This window comes from Dysidea avara, chromosome 15 (genome assembly GCF_963678975.1).
Source record: "Dysidea avara chromosome 15, odDysAvar1.4, whole genome shotgun sequence".
In the NCBI taxonomy this organism is placed as follows: Eukaryota; Metazoa; Porifera; class Demospongiae; order Dictyoceratida; family Dysideidae; genus Dysidea; species Dysidea avara.
In genome coordinates this window covers 11,803,549-11,823,808 of record NC_089286.1, presented here as the reverse complement: position 1 = coordinate 11,823,808, position 20,260 = coordinate 11,803,549, and the positions used below count along the sequence as shown (strand labels likewise).

Genomic DNA, 20,260 nt, shown 5'->3' with positions numbered 1-20,260 from the left:
ATCCCATTCATCTTTGCTGACAGCGAAAAGTGTCGATTTGGTGGTAGCATGTGATGGCTTCCCTTTGTAATGGAAACAAGAACGGAAATCGTCCGTATTTGTCATAGTGGCTATATATTTTGATAGCAGAGGTGTGTTTCAAACAGTTCTTGATTTGTACTGCCGTGTAATGGGTTGAACATAGCCGACAACGAAGTGTAATGGATACTTCACTTTTCAAATGATAACTGATATAACCGGGGCACGCGTGACACCATTTCTTATGGTATGCGTGGATTACAGAGGTGATTTTCGAACAGTACTTGATTTGAAATGCTGCATATCAGGTTGAACAAAGCTGACAACGAAGCGTAATAGATACTTCTCTTTTCAGATGATAATTGGGGCTCGCGGTGCCATTTCAAATGCAGAACGAATGGGTTCACCAGTCATAGTAATTATTTACAAAAAAAGTTAACAAACAAGTACACAGAAAAATTTGGAATTTTCAACTGGAGTAGGGACCATGGCACATCGATAAAAAAAAGTACTGAAACAAGCTGGAGTAGTGCACGATATTAAATCACAGTAAAACAATAAGAAGTGTTATATCCACAGTAGTGGATATAACACTTCTTATTGTTTTACTGTGATTTAATATCGTGCACTACTCCAGCTTGTTTCACTACTTTTTATTGATGTGCTATGGTCTCTACTCTAGTTGAAAATTCCAAATTTTTCTGTGTGCTTGTTTGTTAACTTTTTTTGTAAATAATTAGTATGACTGGTGAACCCACACATTCCGCATCTGAAATGGCACCATGTGCCCCAATTATCGTCTGAAAAGTGAAGTATCCATTACACTTCGTTGTCAGCTTTGTTCAACCCGTTACGCAGCATTTCGGATCAAGAACTGTTCAAAAAGCACCTCTGCAATCCATGCATACCGAAAGGAATGGTGCCACGCACACCCTGGTTATATCAATTATCATCTGAAAAGTGAAGTATCCATTATGCTTTGTTGTCGGTTATGTTCAACCCGTTACACAGCAGTACGAATCAAGAACTGTTTGAAAAGCACCTCTGCTATCAAAATAGTCACTATGACAAATACAGACGATTTCCGTTCTTGTTTCTGTTACGAAGAGAAGCCACCACGTGTTAATGCTAAATAGACACTTTTCGCTGTCAGCAAAGATGAATATATAGGGCACAAAGGAGGACACTGGTAAGTCCATGAAGAATGCATTGTACGTACTGTGGTATGCCAAAAGGCACCTGTCGGGCCGAAGCGATGTCGAACAGTGAAAAAATCAAGCCCGTAGCCTTAGCCATTATTGAGTTACGCTTGTCTGAAGGCATCAGTCAGTTACTCAGTTACTCAGTCAGTCAGTAGAAACTTCCGTAAAATAATTTTTTTTTAAATTCCATAGCAATTTGTTGAAAGCGTTTCGGGTTGATCTGAAAACTTGTTTGGGCTTAGTTTTACCTAACCAATACTGCCTCATCGTCGTCAGGGAAAATTGAGGCTGGTTTTTTGAGTGATCTTATCCTGTGGGCCACGCCTACTCCTTTGTGGTCCCTACTATACACTACTGTCGTAGTGTATGATAGCTAGGTTTTTAAGAGGCACGGTCCGTACTCTTTCGCTATTAGTCCACCTAGATCTTTATTTGGTGGGCGTTGTCGCGAACTGGATCCCAATCGTGAAGTTGCAGATATCTAGCAAGTGTACCTCTTATAGTAGCGCCAGGACTGAAGTGCTTCTGAAATCCAGCTCTGAATAATTCTGTGGCATCTAAATATGTTGCTGGAAGAAAGCGTTAATATGGAAAATTAATGCCTCGATATGGTTTCATTGTATGAAGAAGACAAGCAGCCTGATTGAAGATAAAAGGAAAGAGAGGGCCTACACTCGTCGGAACCCAAAGACACATCCCACTGATGAGTTTGCTATTGTGGCATAAAATGTTGACTATGTGCTGCTTCGTTTGGCCTCTAGCCTTGCAACTGTAGTCAGGCAGTGAGGCCGTCAGTGAGGCTGTCAGTGAGGCCGTCAGTGAGGCTAAAATTCAAGTTTTGGCAATTTAAAAAAAATTATATCCAGCCACCTGTAAGTGTTTAATGTTGTATTATGTATTATATGGACTAGTACTATTCCATAAAGGTGATTTTTGTTTCATAAAATGTCTCCATGGTGATTTTTGAAGATGGAATTTTGGGCGGCATGTGAAATTTTTGAGGGGATCCCTACTTAAATGGTACTTCCATACTGTTTGATTCATGATTTCTGATTATGCTATCAGTTGGTATTTTGATTGCTTTACTTACATATTTGCTCACTGTATAAACCCATAATTGAACTTTAGTTTTCATGTGCTTGTGCTGTTAGTAATGTGTATATACAATTGAACCCTCAGTACAGCAACGTTATTCTTATGTAGCTTCAGTATACTTACAGTTCCCAATATAAATACATCCGTAAATCATGCCAACTTCACATATTAGCTATACCACAGGCACTTGCACTTTTATATTAGGCAAAGCACTCATTCCCATGGTATAGCTACATCAAGGACCACACCTTTACATTGCAACTACTTATGTTATATACAGTACTAGCTAACTCTTGTTATTGTGTCTTTTTTAGATTTGATTATGCTAGCTAACATGATTTTCTTTTTGGTAGTAACTTCATTCATTGATGGTAGGTGCAATGATGGATTGTTTGACACTTCTACATTTGTAAAACTAGTTAGCCCAAGTAATTTTAATCTTTTATTATATGGAACTGATTATACATAATTCACAGTATACAGCATGATGTTGTATCAGCAATCTTTAGAATGCTAACCAGCCCTGGCACATAATAATAATTATTACAATATCTGTAGTGTCAATACTTGACATCCATCCATTCAACTTATAATTGACAAGGCAAGAGGTCATTTGTCAAAGATTTGCTGTGATAATAGCCATTTTGCATTTACGTATGTGTACAATTATAGTTGTATTATTCTAATACATAGATCCCTCTGATGAAGGAAAATTTCATGGTCATTACCACAAACTACTACTCAATGTTGATATTGTTTTCATCATTAGTAAGTACAAATGAAGTTCATGTTTCAAATTTTAATGGGTACACTTTTCAATAGTTTTCTTTCTGGAAATAGTAACAAAGCTAATTGTCCTAGGTCCTGTGCAATATGTCAGATCTTATTGGAATTGGTAGGTTATCTCAAGGTGATAAATTGGCAAATAAACTTCGTACTTTTGTTTGTTATTTGAATATGTTGTAGTTAAAACAGCTAATGTGTCAAAGGTGATAGCAATGATGTGTCTATGTAATAAAGTATTAATAGAATGCACATAACCTTGGTAATTAACTTAATTGTACCATATGTTCCCCTTGCCCATGTTGTCCTTGGGCCTCTATAAATAGCATGGAAAGTTACAAACCTTGATTGTCACTACATCTCAGCATTTTAGAAATTTCCCAGATAAATAAAGAGCAAAAATAGCAAACTCTAGCTGCTAGCATCGAAATCCACCATTGGAGTTTAGAGTGTATATAGGTGTCATATCGTGACATTAGTGTATCAACGCCAATAATGCACATCTGTCCAAATTGTAAGGTGGCAATGAGGCTATTTCATTTTTGGTTTTGCCAATTTAGTTCAATGAATATGTATGTAACCACTGAATATATAATTATATAACACTTTCTGTGGGGGCAGATTAAAGGAATTTTTGGATATACACATCTGATATTATCTTGTGGTGAGGGAATTATCTCTATAATGCCCTGTGGTTAGAGCTCTAGGTAAAATGCTTTCTTACTATTTAATACAATAATAAAATAAATATCAAACAGTACGGTAGTACTATTTAAGTAGGGATCTTCCCAAATATGAGGCGTGCTGCCTAAAATTCCACCTTTAAAAATCATTCTAGAAACTTCTTATGCAATGAAAATCACCTTTACCATATAATCATTCGTCCATCTAACATTAAATACAGCATTGAGAACAAGAAAACACCTGGATATAGATTTTTATTTTTAAATGCCGAAGCTCAAAGTTTTGTCAGCCAGCCCAGCCCAGCCCTGCCCTGCCCTGCCCTGCCCTGCCCTGCCCTGCCTACAATCACAAGGCTGGAGGCCAAACAAAGCAGTACATGGCCACTATTTTATACCACAGTAACAAACTCACCAGTGAGATGTGCCTTTTGGGGTTCTGACGAGTGTGTGCCCTCTGCATCTTGTTTTTCCTATCTTTAATCAGGCTGGTCACCATATTGTGGTATTGATTTTCCTATCAACACTTTCCTTGAGCAGCATATTTAGATTCCACAAACTTATTTAAATGCTTACGCTTAATAACTTCACAATAGGTTCAATTCCATGCCTATTAATGCGATCTTGGTTGATTAATCATAACGATCAAGCACCAAGGCCACATTCTTAACAATCTATTTACTCAATCATAATGGTACACCTCATTTTATTGCCCTAACTGTATTCATAAAGCTAGCACAATGAAAATATTAAATAGTGACACACACCCTGGTAAGTGAAGGCTGACTCAAGATAATGTAATACAGCAGTCACCCTAATAGAACAGTCACAAGCTGTATGCTATAACAAGAGACCAAACAAACTAGTATATTAAAAATTTAAAATGAAGTAGGGATTCAAGTGATTAAAAGTAGTGAAACAAGAGATGAATGATGGTATTACAGCAGAGCTCGGTGGAAAAATCCCTACTTTGGCATTGAACAAAATGACTGTTATAACATACCAATGTAGGTATTTTTCCTCCGAGCTATGTTGTAATACCATCATTCATGTTCAATGCTGAAGTAGGGAGTTTTCTATGGAACTATGCTGTAATATCATCATTTATCTCTTGTTTCACTACTTTTTATTGCTTGGATCCCTACTTCATTTAAAAAAATTTAATATACTAGAAAAACCTATATCACAGGATACACTTAGCATTGTGGATCTCAATGATCCCTTGTGACTTACAATTGAGACTCTTGTGGCTCTCAACTAATTGAGACCAATTTAATCCCACAATCAAAACTGTTTGTTAGTGAAATATGTTACTTATGCAAATTGAAATCTTACTTGTGAGTACTAGTGTTATTGGCAACTCTTTGATGTATAGTAACTATCATATGGTACAGTAGTGCTTTACATTAGGGATCATGGAGGTTTGGATTTTTCTGGCCAAGAATATCACCCAAAACCCAGCTTTACAGTACCATTCTGGCGCCTTGGCAGTATTGGTTAAGTATAACCAAGCCCAAAAGTGCCTTCAGTAGCCAAAAGTGCCTTCTCATAGATTTTTACAAAACATTAATTTTTATTCAATGGAATTTTCTACTGACTAACTGCCTGCCCACCTGCCTGATTCCTTCACACAAGTGTAGCTTGACAGCTACAGTTATGGGTTTGATTTTTTCACTGTTCAATGTCACTTCATCCCGAGACACGTCTTTTGGCATACCACAATGCATACAATGAATGCATCATGGGCTTACCTTTGTCCTCCTTGTGTCCCATTTCTTTTTTCTGATGGCCCAAAGTATCAAATCGCAGTAGTACATGATGCATGGCTTCCCTATGTTTGTAAACGGGAATCATCCATATTTTTGTGGTGACTGGATTGATTGCAGAGGCACTTCTATTACTATTCTACATTTGTAACACTGTGTAATGGGTTGAACCTAAGCATAATGGCCACTTCACTTTTGAGTCAGTAATCGATAGCTGGGATGCACATTCAGACAAAAACATTAATTTTGGCACCATCCTTTCTTTTGATGAATGATTTATTATCTATTCAAGAGGCTTATGGTAACCTCATTAAACCTGAAGACAACAAAGGAAACTGAACTTGTATAGTCATGTGCAAATTTTCTAACTACATGCAGATAAAAAAATTATAGTTGTACATGATTTCCTTTGATGTCAAAAAAATCAAGATACACGGTAGTGTGTCGTACGGCCCAAGAAGCCGGCATGCCACACCGTGAGTATATTAACAGGAAGAAAGAAAACGTAATTTTCACACATATGTAGCTTTGTGATCCCTTATCCAAATGGAACCTCGGATTGGAACCAAATTTGTTACAGAAGGGTTGTCCAGATAGGGAAGTCTACATACCAAATTTGAAGAAAATTGCTCCAGACATTTCTGAGGTACGAGTAGTCAAAAGTTCATTCTAATTTCTTCATTTTTTCTTCTACTTCTTATTGCACACTTCTCAAAATCTGCCATAAAACAGCTCTAATCAGGCTGAAAATTGGCATACTTAAAGGGCTCATTAAGGCAAATCTTTGTACCAATTTTGGTGGAAATCTGATGAAAATTCTCTGCGTTATGACCGATTGTTAGCATAAAATGAGATTGAACTTCTGTCATGCCCACAGGATAAACCCCTTGAAGGAATGAGCTGAAATAGCTATGTAGATGGAGTAACCATTGTAGGAGTGCTTTTTTTTGGTTTGAAAGGAATCCAGATAAAGGCCATCGAGATATGACACAAAACCCAATCGGTGTCACAGTTATGCAATCGAGTTTTATCAATAAAAAATAGACAGCCAGGTGCGGATCTAGAGGGGGTTTCAGGTTCTCTGGAATTGCAACTTCAGCCTAGAAAGAAAAGGTCACTACATGGTTTTGAATGCTGTGAAGGGGATTTCATAGGCAAAGTATAAAGTTTTGCCAATAGAAAAAGCCATAATATAATGCAGTATGTATAATTCTTTGTAATTTTTATCACCAGACGAATCGTAAGGTTGCGCGTTATTTCATAGGGGGTTTCTGGAAATTCCAGAAGCCCCCATAAAACCGCCCCTGGGCAGTGGTTACTGAACTGAAAGTCGGTTCAATAAGCCAGACTCGTTATTGAACTGACAGTAAAACTTAGACAAAAAAGGGTCATAAATAAAAAAAAACCACAATACTCAGCCAGGGATTGAACTCTGGTCTACTGGAGCTGTACAAAGTGTGCTAACCACTGTGCTACTGTTGTTAGCTACCCACTACCCCTACTTTCCTACCTTATAAATGTTGCTCATGTAGTAGCAGCTAGACAAAAACTCACCCTGTAGAGAGATCAGTTACAAACTAGACACCCTGAAGAGAGTTCAGCTACAAACAAATCACCCTAGTGATATCAGCTTGAAACAACTCACCCTGTAGAAATATCACCTACAAACAAATCACCCTGTGTATAGAGAGTTCAGCTACAAACAAATCACCCTGTAGTGAGTTTAGCTACAAACAAATTACCCTGTAGAAAATTCAGCTACAAAGAATCCTGTAGATAGATTAGCAATAGAAATGATTTACCCTGCAGAGAGATCGGCTAGAACCAAGTCACCATGTAGAGAGTTCGGCTACAAACAAATCTCCCTGTTAGATCAGCTAGAAACAAATCACCCTTCAGCTAGAAACAAATTACCCTGCAGAAAGTTCAGCTACAAACAAATCAGCCAGTTGAGAGTTCAGCTACAAATAAGCCACCGTGTATAGAATTCAGCCACCAACTGCCAGAAACAAGTTACCCTGTAGAGAGTTCAGCTTAAAATAAGTCACCTTGTAGAGAATTCAGCTACAAAAAATGCCCTGTAGAAAGATCAGCAAAAACCAAGCCACCATATAGAGAGTCCAGCTACGTACAATCAAATCACCCTGTAGAGAGATCAGCTAGAAAAAGATAGTTCAGCTACAAACAAATCATTCTGTAGACAGTTCAGCTACAAAAAAGTCACCCTGTAGAGAGATCAACTAGAAAAAAGTTACCTTGCAGAGAGTTCAACTACAAACAAAATACCCTGCACAGAGTTCAGCTACAAAGAGATCAGCTGCAAAGAAATCACACTGTAGAGAAGTCAGCTACAACATCAGCTAATAATAAGTCACCCTGTAGAGAGATCAGCTAGAAACAAGTTACCCTGTAGAGAGTTCAACTACAAACAAATTACATACCCTGTAGAGAGTTCAGCTACAAACTAGTCACCTTGTAGAAAGATCAGCTAGAAACAATTTAACCTGTAGAGAGTTCAGTTCATCCTGTAGAGAAATCAGCTAGGAATAAATCGCCATGTAAAGATTTCAGCTACAAACAAATCATCCCGTAGAGAGTTCACCTACATCATAATGTCACCATGTAGAAAGTTCAGCTACATTTCAAGTCAGCCAGTGGAGATCAGCTACACACAAGTTATCCTGTAGAAAAGAAATGACATGTAATAATCTCTAAATTTGTATAATTACTGATAAGATCAAAAATACAGAAGTTAATATAAAACATCTGCTTTGAATGTCTTTCTTCTTTTCGTAGTAAAGAAAAATACAGGTTAATATAACCCCAAAGCCGGCCATAAGACGGCTTTGGTGTATACAAATACAAAAAGAAGTGATATCTAATCCAAAACAGCCAAGCTTTAAAAAAAGGTGTGGCCCCCAAAAACGCCATGGTGAAAAAAGTGTGAAATCCAAGGTGGGTGGCCAAGAAATGACTGCGATGGTAGGTTAATGGTAAAAATTTAATAATGACAATTCGGGTGAATTTGGTGCCGCTTGACCATGCTTTTGGGGGGCCTCACCTTTTCTACAGCTTGGCTGTTTTGGATTAGATTATTGTTACAGGGTGGATAAAAGCACCATTTTTGGTACACAAGTTCTTTATGGTGTACTTATCAATATTAGGAGGGGTGCCCACCAAACCTAATTTTGTGTCGGCTGAAAACAAAATGGCCAGTCAGTGAAATGCAGGTCTCTGATAAAACAGTCAGCTCTTGAGCATAATCTTGATTTTGAAAGCATAATTTTGAGCATAATAGATTGGATTTTGGAGCACTGTTCAAAAGCATGACAGGAAATTTTCAAAACATAATTGGCTCGAGCCTAGGCATGTTGCTACTTTTGCACATTTCAAATCAGTGGCCTCATGCATATACGTATGTGCATGTGCACTTGTTCAAACTCCTGAAAACAGATTTAGAGATAATTGCTTCAACTATCACCAGGTTAATGATGCTTAGACTCTATTCAGGCTGTTTTGGGTGGGTAATAAATCTCATATACTCCACCTTGTTTTCTAATATACTCCACGCCTTCAGACACAATATGACATATGCTTAAAACTAAGTTTATCCAATCAGTATGAATTTTTCACGTGCAGTGATGTAACGAGGGTGCTTAATTTTGTCGTGTGAGCATGCATAGTTGTCATGGCGTTAGTATTATCACAAGAAAACCAGCCGATTTTGCCGAGCCTACTGCAGAAACAACCGTGGATGAGGTAAGTAATCTGAGTGTAACATGAAATAGAGTCTAAAGCAGTTATAAGGGTACAATGTGGAGTCTATGAAATTTATAAACCCTCAGGCCCTTAGTAGCGCCCTCGCTTCGCTCATGCACTACAGCCCGGGCCTTCGGGTTTATAAATTTCATAGACTCCACATTGCACCCGTATAACTATTATTTATTGTACTATTAAACCAGAACTAGGCCGTTTCAGTTGTGAGATTTTATGTGTGCATTCACTTAAACTGATTTTTGCATTAAGTTTTATAATGGAATTATGGTTACATTATGCAAACAACAACAACTTGAAATTGAATTCTTTGTTCTATATTGAGTGATTTGAGATAGAGTTTTATGTGATTATATTGTATGTTCTGTAAGCTCCTACAAATATGGTGGTGAAGGGGATAATTATGGCATCATTCTAAAGCCTCTACAGGCAGGAATACATGATTTTGCTATTAACAATGAATTGCTACAAGTTCTTGGTAGTCAACAATCAGCTTTGCATAGTGTTCTTGGTTAGCCAGGTGCTCACTGATTAGTTGTGATGAAATTTCCTCCAAACGTGCATGATGAATTCTAACGCAATAGCATCTAATTCTACTGCAAGCGTGTTGAATTCAATTGCCAAGGTGACAAATTCTATAGCAAAAGTGACAAACTCTACTGCAAAGGTGATGAATTCAATTTCAAATGGGACAATGTCAATTGTGAACGTGACGCGTTTAATATCAAAAACCTGTTGTGAACATAAAATATAGTTGAATTCATGAGCGGTCACTCTAATATAGCAGTCATCAAATACTACTGGTAGCTGCTGAAATCACTCTCAAATTCATTTTCATTCTCAATAATTTCTTGGAGGTAGGGAGGCATGCCCAAGACCCCTATACAGTTCAACTGAATGCTAATATAAATCCCTTGAGATCAAGATATCCTAATAGAGCAGTCAGCAAAAAAAAAACAGTCAAGTTAATATTCTGATAAAATTACTCACAGATATAGTCTCATAGGGTGTAACTTACAAATTCCCAGGAGGACATGCCCACTAGAGTGGTTTGTTTTGCACACTAAGACATGACATATCCCCTGGATAAGCCTAGCTACACCCCAACCCCCCTTAAAAAAGAGTCTCCTCCACCCCTGTATATATATATATATATATATATATATATATATATATATATATTAATACCATACCTGTTTCACTGCCCATACAAAAGTCTCAATAGTAGCAGTGAAATTTATCCCATATTTCACTGACAGCAGTGAAAAGGTTGTAATTGTAATTTCATTGGCTAGAATTTAGGTTAACAATGTAGCGCCAATTAGTGTTGACGCGTCTTTAGTACATAGTGACAAATTGCGTACATAGCAACGCTAATGCACAGCATGCGTATATCAACGTCGAAACCGGGTCACTACTGCTGACCCGGATGACCCACTGACCCGGATGTGACCCGGATTGACCCGGATTAATTAAAGCCGAGGCGTGTTTCGGCTAGTCTCGAGCGAGCGAACGAGTCTACATTTTGAGCGTTCGATTCGTGTTGAGTAAATATTGCAACTTCAGCCTAGCTGTAGGTTGAAGACCAAAAAAAAAAAAAAAAGGTCTTCACCTACTGACAATAGCTACCCCTCACCATAGATACCCTCAGTTTCATGCTACATACTGCACTTACTAGCAAATGGGCGTGGCTGAGCGTATGTTGGTAATGCGATAAGTGGGCGTGGCTCACGAAAGAGCTACGCGATAGCGTTTATAAGTTTCCACGTCGTCAAACGAACAATTTCGTTTCTCACGTGATCCAATCTGGGTCAGACCCGGATGACCCGACCCGGTTTCAACGCTGGCGTATATGCAGCGAGTATGGTATTAACTGGGAAATTTATCCCAATTTCCAATACAACACTCGTGGTATTTATCCCAAATTTCACTGCTACCCATGCTATTACTAGTACATATATATATTCTATACACACACATATATATATATATATTCTATACATATATACAAAAATAGCCAAGCTGTGAAAAAAGGGTGCAGCTCTCAAGAAGTTGTGAATCAAAAGCAGCAACCAATAAATGACTGTAATGATGCTAATGCCTCAGTGATTGGCATTAACATCATTGCAACTATTTCTTGGCCACCACCTTTGATTTTACAACTTTATAACCCTGACTTTTTTGCAGGGCCACACCCTTTTTCACAGCTTGGCTGTTTTGTATAGATATCACTTCTTTTTGTAATTGAAGCCTCAAAGCTGGTCTATGGCTAGTTTTGATTGGTGTATAACTACGAGTTAACTGAAAACATGAAACTGAACAAAATGATCATCATTATAGTGTTATTATTTACCATTACTGTACAACTTCAATACATATGTACAGATCACAAAGCAATTACAAAAAGTCATTAATATTATTTAATAATTGTGACCCGGTCTGCGAAAAGGGCTCTTATAGCCTTTCCAATTGCATATATATGGTAACCCATAACTTTACTGGTGAATATGGTACAAGCCTACAATTTGGTCACTCAACAACCCTAACCTGGCAGTAGCTGTGGGTGTAATTACATGGTGATAGCTTTAGTAGATTAGGAGTTATGATTAGCCAAACATGGATAATTGGAAAGGCTATAAGAGCCCTTTTCGCAGACCGGGTCACAATTATAACTTAATAGTTGATGAATTTACAATGTGGTCGGGTAATTTGTTTCATTTTGGTATAGCATAGGGAAGAAAGGAGCTATGAAATGTGTTTTTGTGGCAATGAAAGGGAATTAATTTGTAACTGTTAGATCCTCTGGTAAAACTGACATTAGAATACTGGAGATAAGAATTATATGTGTTCTGTAATTGAACACTGTACAGGGTACTGGAACTATCTACAGGATAACTTTTACATGGCTGAACTCACTACATGGTGACTTGATTGTAGCTGATCATTCTACAGGGTGACTTGTTCATTGCTGAAATTTCTACTGGATGACTTGTTTGTAGCTGAACTCTCTACATGGTGATTTTATTGTAGCTGATATCTCTATAAGGTGAGTTTTTCGTGGCTGAACTCTATACCTGGTGATTTAGCTGAACTTGGGTGACTTGTTGTGTAGTCCTAGGGTGACTTGTACCATTGCTAATTTCTGATTTGGATGGAGACTCCACATGGTAACTTGATTGTAGAGCAGATCTCTCAACAGGGTGACTTGTTCATAGATGAAATTTCTACTTGGTGATTTGTGACTGAACTCTCTCTACATAATGATTGTAGCTGATGTCTCTACATGGTGACTTGTTTGTGGATGATTTCTTTGATGAGTTGTTCGTGGCTAAACTGGTGACTCTTGTTGGCTGAACTTTCTAGTAGTGTTGCACCGATAATCGGTTGAATTATCGGTAACAGAGGCTCCAACTCTCATGCCCTAGACGTGACTCTCACAATTTGGCCTTCAATCTCACGCTCTCACGCCCAACATTTGTATTCTCATGCCTACAAGTAATCCTCACTCCTCGAATTTTCTAGCACTGACTGCTTCACTCAAGGCTTCCTGAGGCTAAGTAGGTTGCGGCGCGCGCCGTGTGATCTATATAATTAATGCTTCAACAATCACGTGATCTCTCGTTCAAACTTTTGTTTGGCAGTCGGAGTTCTCAATGGCGGTCGGAATTCTCAATGTGGGTCGGAATTCTCAATGGCGGTTGACTGATTCCTTTTAGACAACGACTGAGTGTGCAAGCAGTGTACTGGAATTTTGAAAGTTCACTGGGAATCCAGGTGGGATATAAATTGTGAAGTTGAGTGGTTCTTTTTATTTTTATTCCCAGGGTTTTGTTGCTGCAAGATAGTTACAACCTGTGTGGACATGATTAGAAGTTAGGTAGCTGTTGAACTAGCAATAAAATTCATAGACACAGAAGATTATTACTGAAGTGTGTGCTCCAGCGGATCACGTGGTTGTCATGGCAATCATAATATAATGTACAGTAGCTAGTACACACACCTTGCAGTTATTAATATTTTACACTAGAAGCTAGTAATACACAACTTCTCAATGGTGTAACTGTATGTGCAAACACTTTCAAATATAGCTAGCACAAGGAGGCCATGCTATTATAATGTCATGACATCCTGAAGTGCTGGTTATAATATAACTTTGTTGAATTGCATGTGTGTGGCTGAAGGACTACATTTCCATTGTTCACCTTTGTCAAGAGTCTCAATCCCAAGAGAGATCCAAGGTTGGAGCCTCTGCGGTAACAACCGATATTAGCTAATTTTACAAGTATCGGTATCGGCTACGAAGCGGAAATAATTATAGTAGCAAAACTGTATAAAACATTGTAAAAGTCGGACGCCCACGCAATTATTAAATTGCATTACAAATGCAGTTTATGCACATAAACTTTAGGTGATTTTCTGCTCCTCCTCCTCTGTTCTGAAGAATTGAAGAATATCAGTAAGTATCGGTTACAGGAATAGGCAAATAATTGCTATTGGCAAATGTGAAAAAATGCATATCGGTGCAACACTACTTTCTAGGGCAACTTGTGTAACTGAACTCTTTACAGGGTGACTTGATTGTTGCTGATCTATCTACAGGGTGGCTTGTAACATTGCTGAACTGTCTACAGGGTGATTTGCTTAGATCTGAAGTCTCGACATGGTGACTTGCTTTTCAACAGTGTGACTTGTTCAAAGCTGAAATTTCTACAGGGTGACCTGATCTTCCTACAAGGTGACTTTTTCGTGGATGAAATTTATACATGGTGACTTGTGACTGATCTACATGGTGATTGTAGCTGATGTCTCTACAGGGTGACTTGTTTGTGGTTGAACATTCTACTGGGTGACTTGATACTTTCTAGGGTGATACAAGGTGACTTAATTACAGCTGATCTCTCTATAGGGTGACTTATTAGTAGATGAAATTTTTGTAGAGTGGACTTTTGTGGCTGAACTCACTACATGGTGACTTGATTATAGCTGATATGACTTGCAACATACTACAGGGTGAATTTTCTGTAGCTGCACTCTCTACAGGGTGGGTGACTGAACACTGCAAGATGATTTTTTGTACGGGGTGACCTGATCTATCTACTACAGGGTAGAGCTAAACTCTTTACATGGTGACTTAATTGTAGCTGATGTCACTATGTACTGGGTAACTTTTAACATTGCCGGAGCAACTTGTTTGTAGCTGAAAATTTTACAGGGTGGTCATTTTGTGTAGCTGATCTCTCTACAGAGTAACTTGTAATATAGCTGAATTCTATAGGGTGACTTTTTGTAGCTGCATTCTCCACAGAGTGACCTGTTTGTAGCTAAACTCTCTACAGGGTGACTTGTTATGTTCACCCTTTTATACAGCTTGGCTCTTTTTGCACAAATTTCACTTCTTCAACTACAAACTGACTTTGAGACTTATGTTTACACAAATCATTGTTCTTATCTGATGCAATGATGATATAAGACAAGCTAGTGCTCTACCAGTGTAGAAGAATACCTATACCGATCCGATACAAAAGCCAAAAGGATCTATGCAATAATCAAGTAGCTAGCTATTACTGAAAATTGCTGTATAGCTAGTTTGCTTATTCATGGCTATGGGTATATAAAGTTGTATTAAAGTGCTTGTATTTATTTGCAATAGTGCTTATAACAAAATATATATGTTCCAAGTTTGGAAAAATATAAACCATCCAGAGCTTGGACTTAAGAAGGAACCTAGACCCGGGTGAAGAAGAAACCAATTAAATTTTAGTGAGTATAATGTGAGCTAGGGTTGGAGCAAGTGAAACCAAGCCAGCCCTAGCTTGCCTCAAGCTCACATTACTTTTATACAACTAGTGTGCTAGTTTGTGGCTGAAAATAGTATTTTCAGTTCAGTAACCATTTCCTGTCTTAACAAAGCTTGGTCATGCCTTTATTGCAAATGGTTGGCATTTTCTATAACTCTATGACTGTTAGCATGATTACTGTCAAACCACAAAAGGTATACACTACATATATAATGGTTACTACATGTACAGACCTATTTTCATGTTATTCCTTCAAGTGGTTCATCCTGTTACCTTACCAACAAAAAAAAGCTTAGCATTTTTCAAAACTTGGGCATAACTGCCTTGTTCTTTTTCAAGACTTTTGTCAATTTCCTTATATAAAGTGTTGTGCTTACTTTATGCTGGGATGTCAGAATTATTTTACTGTACATCTATTTTCTTGTTTTAGTTTTGACTTTATAGTGATCTTTGCCAGTGCTGTGCTTCAAAGTTGTGAAATGAGTTCACCGAAATTGATTTTTATTATACCATTAAGATTTCTAAGGTACATACATATGAAATTATTTTGTATAAACAATAACATACATAATGTAATGTATAAACCATGCTTGTGAGGTGCATTGCACTTATACACAACATGATTCCTAAGTCAGATGAAGTTTACTGTTGAGTTGAAGGTGAGGGGTTTATCAACAATAAACTTCCAAATGAATGAGGACAAGGATAAGGGGTGCTTATGAGTGCAATCACCTAGTTGCAATATTCTTTTTGGTGCGTGATCTGCTCAATAGCTGACATTCTGCAGGTAGAAATATGAATCCACACATCACCCAAGCAACCATTTACAGATACTTTGTCCTAGAATATAATTTAGTTACTGTCAAATAATCTAAACTTAACAACTACACTGAGCCTTGTCTAATGTGTAAACTAAAACCCACAATAAAATGCTCTGTGTCACTCAATAAAATTAGTCAAAGATTTAGTATCTTTGAACTCACGCTAAAGTGGTATATGTGACCCAGTCTGGGAAATCCGGTCTTATCGCCTATTTAAAAGTATCGAGAAATGCCGGTTTTAAGCATTTGGTATATTGTAGCTCGCCAATGGTTGAAGCTATGTGTACCAAATTTTCACATGTTTTACACCAATTCCTTTCCTTCCACAGCATCCACTGTGCAAGTAGCCAACAACTAAGTTTCCTGCCATTTTAGATAGTTTTTAAACCGAGGTTGACTGTATCAGGCAAGCTGCAAACTGGGTGGGAGGTGGGGGGCCTGGAAGGCAGACAAGATGGTGTTCAAAAGTTGAGAAGGAAGGCGTAGAGATAAATTAGGCCATGTTTTGGGCCACTGTGGTCTCAAAATTGGCTAAAATTAAAGGAAATTCACAGCAGAGATTCTTATTCAACACCACAGAGCTGTATAGCCACATACAGTCTCATCCCCAGGCTGACCAGAACTCCATTAAGGCCCCACACCGCACGTACAGATTGCCACTGGGCTTGGGAAAAGCAGCCAGCAAAATCAGACCACTCAATTCTAGCTGATTGCTGATTTTGATTGTGGAATTAGATAGTTTATTCATGCAGCTTTGTGTCCTGAGTGATAAATCGAATCTGCTGACATGGGCGATAAGACCGGTTTTCTCAGACTGGGTCACATATATTACATATTACAATACATGATTACAAGTACTTATATACACTCTAAGTCCAAAGTACCAGAAAAGGTTAACTGAAAGTGAGGGGTTTATCTTCAATGACTGAGGATGAGGTGTATATAAGTGCAACACACCTTGTGGACATGGTTTTTCTATTACATATTGTATTTATCTGTATTAAAGGCAGGCTCAAATCAATTCCAAGTCCTAAACGAAGACCACGGAGGCATGACCTTAATACAAGTTTTAACTGATGTCAACAGATATTACTGCTACAAGGGCAATCAAGATGTTTCAACTGGTTCATGAGTGGATTATAATAAATAAATACCTGGGCATCTATACAGATAAATACGATATATATGTATGTATATATAAAGCGTAAACAGCAAGTAACTATTTGTCTTGTTGCCTACAGACTTATTCGCTTCAACAAAAGACTTCGTGCTATCTTCAACACATTAGTAATACTTATGCCACGAATCATTAGTACTGTTGCATTGTTGGTACTGATGTACTACTTTTATGCAATCATTGGAATGGAATTTTTTGCACACAAAGTGAATCCAGGCTGCTGCAGCAACTTTCACAAGTTAGTAATATCTAGTTTATTATGTAACAAAGTGTTGCACTTGCAAGAGAATGCCTGAGTTACATTTGCATCCACAGCCAAACAATTTAATCATTGAATATACTATTAAATTGTATTACTTGCATGAAACTTTGAAAGCTAGTTTCATGGTGTTTGGCTTTGCTGATCATTTGGTATTTATGTAGTCCTGAATTTAGCCCAAACATTGTTAATTACACGTACTTCTATTATTTGTTGCAATATACGTTAGTAAGGTTTTGGATAAGGTTTACCTACATGATGTAATATGTATATTTTATTTATACTGCAGTGGTACAACTAATATTCAAAATTACTACACTGGGAATGGAAGTAATGTCTATTATTTAAACAACTTTAATAATATATTACGAAGCTATGGTAAGCCAAAGTCACGTATGTAAGATATGTATGTTACATGCACACACTATCAATTTATATTCTTTTTCAGCCATAATCTGTCACACAAAGAGAATAAGTATAATTGAAGTGGTATATTATATATAAACCATAGCTACGAGGTCTATTGCACTTTTATAAACAGTTGAAGGAAGTTTACTGTTGACAAACCCTAAGGCAAAGCTGAGGGGTTTATCAACGGTAAGCTTAGGAGGAGGGTGTATACTATTATATAAGTGTAGTACATCAAAGTGAAGATTGGTTCATATAATTTATACGATGTGTCTAAATTAGTACAATATACTAACGACCTATATGCACATGAACTAACAACTTAAACTTTATTCACCATAGTTTTACACAGTAGACACACTGGTAGCCTTCCTCTTGCAAGTCAGCTTGCTCAAAAATATATAATGGTAGTGACAATCAATTATGGGACTTAGTATTCTCCATATATCCCCAAAACTTACCCATTCATATCAACAAATGTAGGAGCAATGTTACATGCTACTATCCATCATTGAAGTCATGAGGTATGTCTCGAATCCTCTGGGTGGACTCTTACTGGCTGGGGTGATTGGTCACCTGAGGGCTGTTAGCCTGAGCTGACCAATTTTGTACTGGCACCTGCAGTGGGCTATTAACCTACAAATTGGCATGACATGCATTAGTCTCATGTACTTCAAACCACAAGTGGGGATATATATGTGTATATTAACCGCAAGTGACTATATACCAGTGGCTATATGCCTAAACATACACCTGGTGGCTCATGTGAAGTTTCATGTGATTATGGTTTATATACTACACATATCCATTTGGACTGGTAATTTGCTAGGGTTTTCATTTGAGTGTTATCAATTTTACCTTTATTTTGTCATACCCCAGTCACTGCTCCTTTGTATTCAAAATACGTTATTGTGGCTACCAACATTGCTACATCAGATATACCAAAGGTGTTTTTTACTCATACAACACCACTTTCTACCATAAATTAAAATTTTTAGACTGCTGAGGTAATTATCTAACCATAGTATTAGTATTTTCTTCAATCTGTGGCCAGATAAATATATTTTCCACTAATTAAAATTGCTTGAAAGCTATACACTTGAAAGTTATATATACGACATTCATTAAACTTGTAATCAGTATAGTTCATTGTAGAAATGTTTTCTATGGTTGTACATATATAAGAAACAAATAGTTTACTATCATAAGCAAGTGCTAAGCCATACTGCTGCTAGCAGAAAAAAATACAACTATTCCTCTGTATGGATATATTATATAACCCCAAAATTTTATAATTATAGTGAAATTGTTGGCAGTCTATGCCAGCCAACTTGATCATCTCCTAATGAGTTAGTTAGGTACAAAGTGAATGACTTGCTTACTTGCTTCCTACTTTGAGTTAGCTATACTTACATATGTATATACATTTATTTATTTTTACTTATGTATATAGCACATTATATATACATGAAAGTAAAAGATCTGTTTTACGAACAAAGAATAATAGTGCTTTATTTCAACAGTGACACTATTTGAGTTGATGATAATTAACAATTGGTGGATTATCATGGAAGGATTTCAGGCAGGAACAGGGGAAATGTCCAGTCGGGCATTTTTTATCATATTTCATCTTTCTACCTATGTATGTTTGCTTGCATTTGTGTTACTTTATTTGTGTTTTATGTATTAATGTGGTTAACATGTATTATGTATTACTGTGCTAATTGGTGTGGCATTGTGTGGTGTGGTATATTTAGTGTGGCATCATTTTTCACTTATGTATGTGCACAGGTACAAAAATACAGACACATGACAGTGTGTTGTGCAGCCAAGTACAGCCAGTGCAGGCAGACATGCGATATGTATCTTACAGGAACCAAGACAATGCCATTTCGTGCATCCATAGTTCGATTGTGCCTGAACAAAAATTAACCGTTTTTTTGCTGTGGAGGCTCCCTTGTTGTGGGGTACCACCTGTTTCAAAGTTGAGCAGAATCGTCCCACCCATTAGTGAGATTATGTGCCTTCTTAGTTTTTCATGTGTTTTTTATCTTCTCGCTCCACTTGGAAAATCACTATAACTTGTGTGTGCTTTAGTTCAAATTTGGAGAGCAGTAAGAGAATAATGCAACATATTTACAGTCAGAGTTTGTATACATCAAATAAAGAACATGGGAGTTACGCCCAATTTTCGGAAAATGCAAAATCAATTTTTTTGTCATGGCCACAGGGTAAACTGCTTAAAGAAATAATTTGAAAAATTAGTCTGTACATGATAGTGCAAACCTTTTGTGGCTTGAAAGATATCGCATTAACAATTATCAAAAAATGCCAACCATGTTAAAACACAAAATAGACTTGCCACGCCTACCAGGTAAGCTAGTTAACTTTTTTTGGAATGAGCTGAACATAGTTATATAGGTAGATTGATTATTTTAGAAATGCCTTTTCAGTAGTTTCTAAGGAATCAGATTAGAAA

At 37.3% G+C, this 20,260-nt stretch overlaps 1 protein-coding gene across 8 annotated transcripts in view; it reads left to right on the top strand.

Moving 5' to 3' along the window:
* The window catches only part of LOC136245098 (two pore channel protein 1-like), a 104,292-nt gene that overhangs the window by 63,939 nt on the left and 20,093 nt on the right, over positions 1-20,260 (top strand). For all 8 annotated transcript variants that reach the window (XR_010695736.1, XR_010695738.1, XR_010695737.1 and 5 more), the window contains 7 exons: positions 2,630-2,686; positions 3,009-3,083; positions 3,138-3,210; positions 15,547-15,642; positions 17,179-17,352; positions 17,663-17,751; positions 19,305-19,423. Coding sequence is in view for 4 of the 8 variants with exons in the window: in XM_066036616.1 (XP_065892688.1) it covers positions 2,630-2,686; positions 3,009-3,083; positions 3,138-3,210; positions 15,547-15,642; positions 17,179-17,352; positions 17,663-17,751; positions 19,305-19,423 (683 nt within the window). In the remaining 4 variants the exon portion in view is untranslated. The remainder of the gene's footprint in view (positions 1-2,629; positions 2,687-3,008; positions 3,084-3,137; positions 3,211-15,546; positions 15,643-17,178; positions 17,353-17,662; positions 17,752-19,304; positions 19,424-20,260) is intronic.